The 9,149-nt window shown below is 45.5% G+C and overlaps 1 protein-coding gene across 1 annotated transcript in view; it reads right to left on the bottom strand.

Annotated features, from left to right (window-relative positions):
* Positions 1 to 1,157: 1,157 nt before the first annotated feature.
* The window catches only part of LOC107113627 (zinc finger protein 850-like), a 32,818-nt gene continuing 24,826 nt past the window's right edge, over positions 1,158 to 9,149 (bottom strand). Inside the window, exons 7-8 of the mRNA XM_015414975.1 lie at positions 3,857 to 5,838; positions 1,158 to 1,264 (exon numbers count right to left, since the gene is read on the bottom strand). Of these exons, the coding sequence (XP_015270461.1) occupies positions 1,158 to 1,264; positions 3,857 to 5,838 (2,089 nt within the window). The remainder of the gene's footprint in view (positions 1,265 to 3,856; positions 5,839 to 9,149) is intronic.

Genomic DNA, 9,149 nt, shown 5'->3' with positions numbered 1-9,149 from the left:
CCGCCCTTCACTTGGAGTCTCAGAGCGGCTTACAAACTCCTTTCCCCCTGTGAGGTGGGTGGGGCTGAGAGAACTCTGACACAAACTGCTCTTTTTCAAGGACAGCTGTGCCAGAGCTTGCGACTGACCCAAGGTCACATCAGCCGGTGCAAGTGGAGGAGTGGGGAATCAAACCCGGTTCTCCCAGATTAGAGTCCGCACACTTAACCACTACACCAAACTGGCGCATATATGAATTAACTCAACGGAAGCCTTTTGTGTGATTGGAAACTTGTCCCTATAGTGGAGCAGCAAATCAAAAAAGGAAGTTACTCTGCTTTTATGAAGTCCTTGCATGAAAAATAATTAACAGAAGAGGCATTCCTCCTCTGTCACGCAGGAGGGCATACAACATCTGAGAAGAGCCCCGCTTGCCAATATCCTCTAAAAACAAAGAATGCTTGTTTTCCCCATCAGAAATAACGAATGTCATACATCTGCAAACTAAGGAAATTAGATTAGTAAAACTCATTCCATTCACTAAGAAATCAGTCACCTCTCTATTTTGGATGTGGATGTGGGGCTGCAGAACGGCTGGGTTGTCGTGTCCCTGGTAGGCTGCAGTGCAGGGCTATTAGGCTTCTCTTCAGCTTGTTCAGTTGCAAACCGTAGGCAGACTTGGCTTCAATCGCAGCCATCAACCATAATACAGCAGGTTCACAAGTTTAGCTGAGAGTTATCAAGGAATGAGACACATGCCCTGACCTGGGATGGCCTGGGCAAGCCCGATCTCTGGCAAGTACTTGGATGGGCGACCTCCTTGGAATACCAGAGGTGGGGGCAGGCTTCACTTACCCACCTCTCTGAATATCCTCCTGGCCCCCGGTAGGGATCAGTCACCAGAGGTTGCCATGACTTCCAGGTGCACACACCCTCACACGCATGCACACACACACACACACGCGCACATATGAAAAAATACCAAAAAATACCAAAAAAACAAGGAATGAGACACACATGTGTGACTTAAACACCACGTCCCATCAAAAGAGCCTGTGCACTTTTTTATTTTTTTGAAGGCATCTCTTGCTGTGCCCAAGCACTTCTTGCACATGGATTCTCTCTTCATGAACAAAGTTCCCTTGGGGGGCACCATCCTTTTCTCACGAGCAAGCCAATCATACCGCTTTCTTTTCTGCGCTACTTCTCAGAGGCATTGCAAGGCTTGCTTCACTGGTCCATACTTTCCCACATTTAGGACAGGAATTTCCATTCTTCGAAACCGCTGGGATATAAGACATGAAAATTATTCAATCAAGAGTCTCAAAGCGGGCAGGGAGGCAGCACAAAGCCAACAGTATGAGCAGACAGGGCCGGGTGAGTGCCAACATTCCACAAGGAAAGCATAGAAACCTAGAATTCAGCTTTCTGAAAAACTTTTCATTTTTTAAAAATTATGTTTCTAGGCCTCGTGTTTTGTTATTGCTTTTGCCATAAAGTCACAACTGACGTATGGCAACCCCCTAGGGCAGTAATGGTGAACCTTTTAGGGACCGAGTGCCCAAACTGCGACCCAAAACCCACTTATTTATCACAAAGTGCCAACACGGCAATTTAACCTGAATACTGAGGTTTTACTTTAGGAAAAACAACTCATACATTAACTTAAGATGATCCAAACAAAGTAAGGAAAGCAATCCCAAATGCTTTCATTTACTTAAAATTATTTGGCAGAGAATTCGACACTTTAATGATGGCCTGGCTGGGGCGATGGCACGCGTGCCCACTGAGAGGGCTCTGAGTGCCACCACTGGCACCCGTGCCATAGGTTCGCCACCACTGCCCTAGATATTACTTTCTACCCCATTCCCATTGCAAGAGACAAGACTTCTGGAAACAGGCGAGTATAAACCAAAATAGCTACCTAGCTACCTCCAAGTAACTGAGAATCTATTTTATTTCTATTTCTGTAACTCTAAAGGAAACTTGAACGTATGCAAAGTGAGACTGAACCCTGGTATTCCTTGGTGGTCTCCCATCCAAGTCCTAGGGCTGACCCTGCTTAGCTTCTGAGACCTGACAAGATCTCATTGCCGGGACTTGTTACCCAAAGGGGTGGTCTCCTAATTATTTGGAGGAATTTAGCTCTTAAGGAGACCTTTTGCTTAGGGAGACGGGGTGACAGCGAGATCTCCACCATCTTTTATGGGGATTTTTCCCTTACAGAAAATCTCAGAAATAAACTAGGCTGTAGCTTAACCAAGAAAGGTTACTTTTCTTGAAAGAGAAAATAATAAAATAACATGCATACAGAAACAAATGCACACTGGGAAACACACACAGAGGCTAACAGAAATACAGGTTGGAGTGGGATGAAAAGAGATTGTTGGAAAAATTATATTTAACAGTCCAGAAGAGGCAAGGTCTGCGGAGAAGGCAACACAACGACTGAGCACCCACACACACTGCATGGGGCAGACTACGTCCAGTTATAGGGCAAAACGCTACCTGAGGGTATGGGGATGTGTTTGCCCCTCAAACCAATATTACAATGGGACTAAAGGTTTCCCTTGTTCGAAAGCTAGTCAAATCTGACTTTAGGGGGTGGTGCTCATCTCCCATTCCAAGCCAAAGAGCCAGCGCTGTCCAAAGACATTTCCGTGGTCATGTGGCCGGTGTGACTAAATGCCGAGGCGCACAGAATGCTATTACCTTCCCACTGAAGTGGTCCCTATTTATCTACTTGCAATTTCTTGCTTTTTAAAAAAATTATTATTATTATTATTTCCAAAGCATGTCAATCCATACTCTCGCCAATAACAAAGATACACCTTCATGAAAATGCAACTCAATAAGAATTATAAACTAAGTCAGAAGATATTACAGACCATAACGTTTTAACAGAAGGACCTTCTAAAAAGACATGAGTGTATTATTCCACAGAGTTAAGGGGGTAAAGGTTACTAATATCGTCTCTACTCGACAAACCTTGGTAATTCTGTCTCATAACGTTAGCCATTTGTGATAATGTAGGTTTGTGGGTAAGATATCATGCGAAGTGAGATAAGAGAATATTGGGAACCAAATTGATTCAAATTTGGAATTTATTGCCTGGGAAACCTGTGTCCTATGCATTTTCTCTGTAGGTTGGCAGGAACAATGGGATTAGCTGGAAGTAAAACAATGTGTTGGGAAACACTGAATGGGGGTTCCCAGGAACTGACAGCCGATTGTGCGTGAATGGAGCTAAGGATTGCTTGATGACCCGCTGTTGTTGGAAGGGAAAGCTGCCAGGGATGGCTGAAAGGTGTTAAGTGGTTTCATAATTATGGTAAACAAGTCAGGAAAAGTCAGGCCAGATGGGGAAATGCTTAGTTTAAGGTGAAACAATGTATTTTCCTGGAGACTCACTATTGCCATTGTGCATGGATTTAAGGTGGGGAGGACAAACCCATGACTTTACGTCTTCCAGAATTGCTGCCCCAGACATGTCTCTGGCCTGTGTTTGCTTGCATCCATTTTATGTGACATCAGAACCATTTTGCAGACCAGGCAGTGCCCAGAACAGGTGATTTTGGGGTTTATTTAAGATGAAGGGTGCTTGGATTTACTCCTTCTAGGTGCCAAACTCCCCTCAGCAGGAGGGTGTTTGTGTCTGGGGCTAACAGGCTATCCAGGTCAGGGTACAAAAATATACGTCAAAGTGAGCAAGCAATGCTTACTGAAAGAAACCAAAGGAATTTCAAGAAGGGGGGGGGGGAGAGTTGCCCTTGCCAATTCTATAAAGTCCTGTATCCAAAATGGATTTGCTATTAAGTAGAAATTTCATTCAGGGGGGCTATTGTACCAATTTTAGAAGATTTGGTATGTGTCTCACCTGTATGGTATCTTTTGTGTTTTCCTTTCACGCCAACCCTTTTCTGGCACTCTGGGCATTCCTTGGATTCCTCTTTCTTGTGGACTCTCTGGTGACTAATCAGGTGTGGCTGTTGAGTAAAAGGTTTCCCACACTCAAGGCATTTATACGGTTTCTCTCCAGTGTGGACTCTGTGGTGGTATATGAGGTGTGATCGTTGCCTAAAGTGTTTCCCGCACTCTAAGCAGTTGTAAGGTTTTTCACCTGTGTGGATTCTCTTGTGTGTTGTGAGAAGTGACTGGTGAGCAAAGGATTTCCCACATTCCAGGCAGTTTAACTGTTTCTTTTTTGTGTGGACTGTCTGGTGTATCACAAGGTGTGGGTGTTGGGAAAAACACTTTCCACATTCTGGACACTCATAAGGTCTCTCTCCTGTGTGGACTCGCAGATGCGTCATATAGTTTGATTGTTGAGTAAAACACTTCCCACACTCTGAGCACTTATAAGGTTTCTCACCTGTGTGGACTCGTAGGTGCATTGTGTGGTTGGCTTGCTGAGCAAAACACTTCCCACACTCTAAACATTTATATGGTTTCTCACCTGAGTGGACTCTCTGGTGTTTCACAAAAGCTGAACGGTAAGCAAACTTAGTCCTGCACTCCAGGCACTCATATGGTTTCTCTCCAGTGTGAACCTTCCTATGGTTTGCAAGATGCGACTGTCGCGCAAAACATTTCCCACATTCCAAACATTTAGCCCTCTTCTCCCCTGTGTGAACTGTATGGTGAATCACGAGCCGTGCATGGTTAGCAAAGCATTTCCCACACTTGAGGCATTCATACGGCTTCTCTCCTGTGTGGCTTCTCAGGTGTGTTGCAAAGTTTGATCTTTGAGAAAAACCTTTCCCGCACTGCTGGCATTTATATGGCTTTACTCCTGTGTGGATTCTCTGGTGTGTGGCAAAATTGGAATGCTGAGCAAAGGTTTTCCCACAGTCTAAGCACTTATAGGGTTTTTCTCCTGTGTGAAGCCTGTGGTGATTCACAAGGTATGACTGATGAGAAAAACATTTCCCACATTCCAGACATTTTGATTTTTTTTCTCCTGTGTGGACTATCCGGTGAATTAGAAGGTTTGCATGCTGAGCAAAGCGTTTGCCACACTCTAGGCATTCATAGGGCTTCTCTCCTGTGTGGAGTCTCTGGTGGTTCACAAGGGCAGAGCGATATGCAAAACATTTCCCACACTCTGCGCACTTGTAGGGTTTCTCTCCAGTGTGGACTCTATGGTGGATCACAAGGGTAGAGTTGTCAGCAAAACATTTCCCGCACTCCAAGCATTTATGGCGTTTCTCCCCCGTATGAATTTTCCGGTGTTTTGCAAGATGCGATTGCCGAGAAAAATATTTGCCACACACCAAGCATTCATAGGGTCTCTCTCCTGTGTGGATTCTCCGGTGACTGACAAGAGCTGAGCGGTATGCAAAACATTTCTCACATTCCGAACATTGGTAGGGTTTCTCTCCCGTGTGGACTCTCTGGTGACTCCTGAGGCCTGAGCGTTCACCAAAACATTTCCCACATTCTGCACAGGTAAAGGGCTTGACTCCTGTGTGGATCCGACTGTGGGTCATCAGATGACCTTGCTGAGTAAAACATTTCCCGCACTCCAAGCATTTGTAAGGTTTCTCTCCAGTGTGGGTTCTCTGGTGATTCACAAGGTAGGAGTGGGAACCAAAGCGCTTCTTGCATTTCAAGCACTGGTAGGGTTTCTCTCCTGTGTGGATTCTCTGGTGTTTCACAAAGCCTGAATGGTGAGCAAAACATTTCCCACACTCTGAACAATTGTAAGGTTTCTCGCCTGTGTGGGTTCTGTGGTGGCTCATGAGGTGAGGCTGTTGAGAGAAACATTTCCCACACACTGAGCATTTATAGGGTTTTTCTCCGGTGTGGATCCTATGATGGCTCTCAAGGTGTGATTGGCGAGCAAAAGATTTCTCACATCTCAAGCACTGATAGGGTTTCCCATCTGTGTTGACTCCCCGAAGGCGCACAGGCCGACTCCTTAAGTCATCTGTTGGGAAAAAGAACAGAAGATATTTTTCCTGAGCTTGGAATGGAAAGAACCTTGCCAAACAGAGTGATAAAAATGAAAAATGAACAGAGTGAAAAAAGAAAAAAAAGAATCCTTCAATAACTGAGATAAGATGCATTATCAAATGTCATTATCTTAAAACAACAGAGCTCCCTCGAGCACACGGGCTAAGCCTTTTTATATTGTGGCATCTCATTTGTGGAGCTCCCTGTGCAAGTCCACATGGCCAACATGCATGTGTGAGGTTAAGAAGAAGAGACGACTGGATTTATACCTCGCTCTTCACTTGGAGTCTCAGAGCGGCTGACAAACTCCTTTCCCTTCCCCTCCCCACAACAGACATCCTGTGAGATAGGTGGGGCTGAGAGAGCTCTTCCAGAACTGTCCTTGAGAGAACAGCTCTTATCAAAACTACGGCTTGCCCAAGGTCATCCAGCAGGTGCAAGTGGAGGAGTGGGGAATCAAACCCGGTTCTCCCAGATTAGCGTCTGCGCACTTAACCACTACACCAAACACCTCCAAATATGTTAAAAGGGTGCTATCCCACCTAGCTATGGGGCTTGTGTAAATATTGCAACTGAGAGGGTGTGGCTAATTTATTCATTTTATTTACTTATTCAGTTTTGCCCCTCTTTTCCTCCATGGAGTTCAAGGCCTATCACTGATTTTTTGTTGGTCACCTGGTTTACCATAACCCCTCACCTGAGCTGCTGCCAGAGATCTCCGTTTCACTAACGCCCAGGGTATCCGGCACCCATGGATCTTCCCCTCGTTCCAGCTGGGAGATGAGATCTGGCTTGGAGACCAAATGTCCTTCACAATGGACAAAGAGACTAGGTCAGCACAAATTTGCTATTTGGAGTAGATATATAGTTGTTCATTGATGTACCATCCTAAAAGATAACAAGGGGCTCCCTTTGACTAAGAGAGGCATCTTGGAGGAAGACGTCCTTCCACTGGACATAGAAAATCTAACTGAAGATTCATCACTTAGTGGAAAGGAGCTTCTCACCACTTGGGGAAAGCAGGAATTGTGTCCCAACATAAAGGACTGGGGAAGATGCTGATGGACACCAAGGTCCTTCAAGGTCTTCTACTAGATGAGGAAGCAAGCGGCTTACCAAAGGAGGACACATTCCCATAATTCTCCATCATGACTTCCTTGTACAAGACCCGTTGGTCAGGATCCAGCAGGGTTCCCTGCGCCTCCGTGAAATACACGGCCACATCCTCAAAGGTCATCCTCAAAGATCTCTGCAACAAGAAGGAGCCCTCAGTCTCTGCTACCAAGAAGCCATCTCACCAGCTTGGTCCCATGCAGCAGGTGAGAGCAGGTGCCCTCCAAAGGGAATCCTCCTTTTACCAAACAGGGTGTATTTCCTCCTCCCTCAGTTCCTTTCACTGGGGAGAAGGAGCTTCCATGGGACTCCTGTTTCCAAGACTGTGGAGATCATGGACCGACCCTGTCTCTCTGAATATAAGGAAAAAGACAGAAGCGGTCCTTTTAGCATGGGGGTAATTTCGGCCGAGCGCTGAAGAATAGATTCTTTTGAACTATGGTGCTGGAGAAGACTCTTGAGAGTCCCTTGGACTGCAAGAAGATCAAATCAGTCAATCCTAAAAGAAATCAACCCTGACTGTTCCCTGGAAGGCCAGATAATGAAACTGAAGCTCAAATACTTTGGCCACCAAATGAGAAGGGAGCACTCACTGGAGAAGACCCTGATGCTGGGAAAGATTGAAGGGCAAAGAAGACGGGGACGGCAAAGGATGAGATGGTTAGACAGTGTCATCGATGCAACGAACATGAAATTGAGCCAACTTCAGAGGACGGCGGAAAACAGGAGGGCCTGGCGGGAGCTGGTCCATGGGGTCGTGAAGAGTCGGACTCGACTGTGCGACTGAACAACAACAACAAATTTCCCTACCTGAGCTGGCTCTTCTGAAGCCATTTTCCTTCCACAGGAAGGTACGATGCAGGACAAACGATGGATGTCACTCTGCACTCTGTCAGAATAAAGAAAGCAAAAGGAATGTGTGAGGAAGGCCCCTTACGCCCCCGTCTTGAAATGTCTGAAGAGAATACAAGAGGAAATCAGGGATCTGAAAAGACACAAGATTTGTCAGAAAAAGGGAGCAGAGGATCTGTAGACAAGAAATACTGAAACGGGGAATCATGGACCAAACTGTACAGGAACATCTCAAGTTGCTTTGGGAATCTCTCACTTCAAACTCTGCACTGGGAAGTCAGAACTACTGAACGTAAGAACATAAGAACATAAGAGACGCCAATGTTGGATCAGGCCAAAGGCCCATCAAGTCCAACACTCTGTGTCACACAGTGGCCAGAAATACCAGTGCCATCAGGAGGTCCACCAGTGGGGCCAGGACATTAGAAGCCCTCCCACTGTTGCCCCCCCCAAGCACCAAGAAGACAGAGCATCACTTGCCCCAGAGCCCCTATCTATACCTTGTGGCTAATAGCCACTGATGGACCTGAAAGAGGATCTCCGAAAATACTGGACACACACTTGTGCCATGTTCTTTGATTTACTGTTATAAATGCTCAAATATTGGGACAGGCACCCTATTTTAAAATTAAAACTAAAAATGCAAGGTTTTTTTTTAAAAAAATATTTTTTGGGATAAACCTTTAGAATATTGGCTTGGATCCTGTGAACAAGTTCCTAGATTTCCTGTAAAGCTGGTTTTAATGTTTTTGATTTTTTTACTGCTTTGGGGACCCTATGCTGGGTGGAAAGGCAGCATAAAAATGTATTAAATAAACAAATATAATAAATACCAGGGTGGGGTGGATCAACTATTGTTATTCGGAAACTATTAAGTAAAATGCACACCAGCAACAACCATACGCTTCTTCTCAGAGCAAGTTTGCTGGAAAGGTTAAGGTTGCCCTGGCCAATAAGAAGACAAATTAACACCCAAATAGTTCATATTGGCTACTACAAACCGGGTTTGATTCCCCACTCCTCTACTTGCACCTGCTGGATGACCTTGGGCAAGCCATAGTTCTGTCAGAGGTGTTCTTGAAAAAGAGCAGTTTCTGTCAGAGCTCTCTCAGGCAGCCCCACCTACTTCACAGGGTGTCTGTTGTGGGGAGGGGAAGGGAAAGGAGTTTGTCAGCCACTCTGAGACTCCTTCGGGTAGTGAAGGGCGGGGTATAAATCTAATCTCTTCTTCTTCCTTTCTGATCTTGTCC

The sequence above is a fragment of the Gekko japonicus genome, unplaced genomic scaffold (genome assembly GCF_001447785.1).
Source record: "Gekko japonicus isolate JY-2015 unplaced genomic scaffold, Gekko_japonicus_V1.1 scaffold1722, whole genome shotgun sequence".
NCBI classification, from domain to species: domain Eukaryota; kingdom Metazoa; phylum Chordata; class Lepidosauria; order Squamata; family Gekkonidae; genus Gekko; species Gekko japonicus.
Note: the sequence above shows the minus strand (reverse complement) of the source record. Positions and strands in the feature narration are given on the sequence as shown.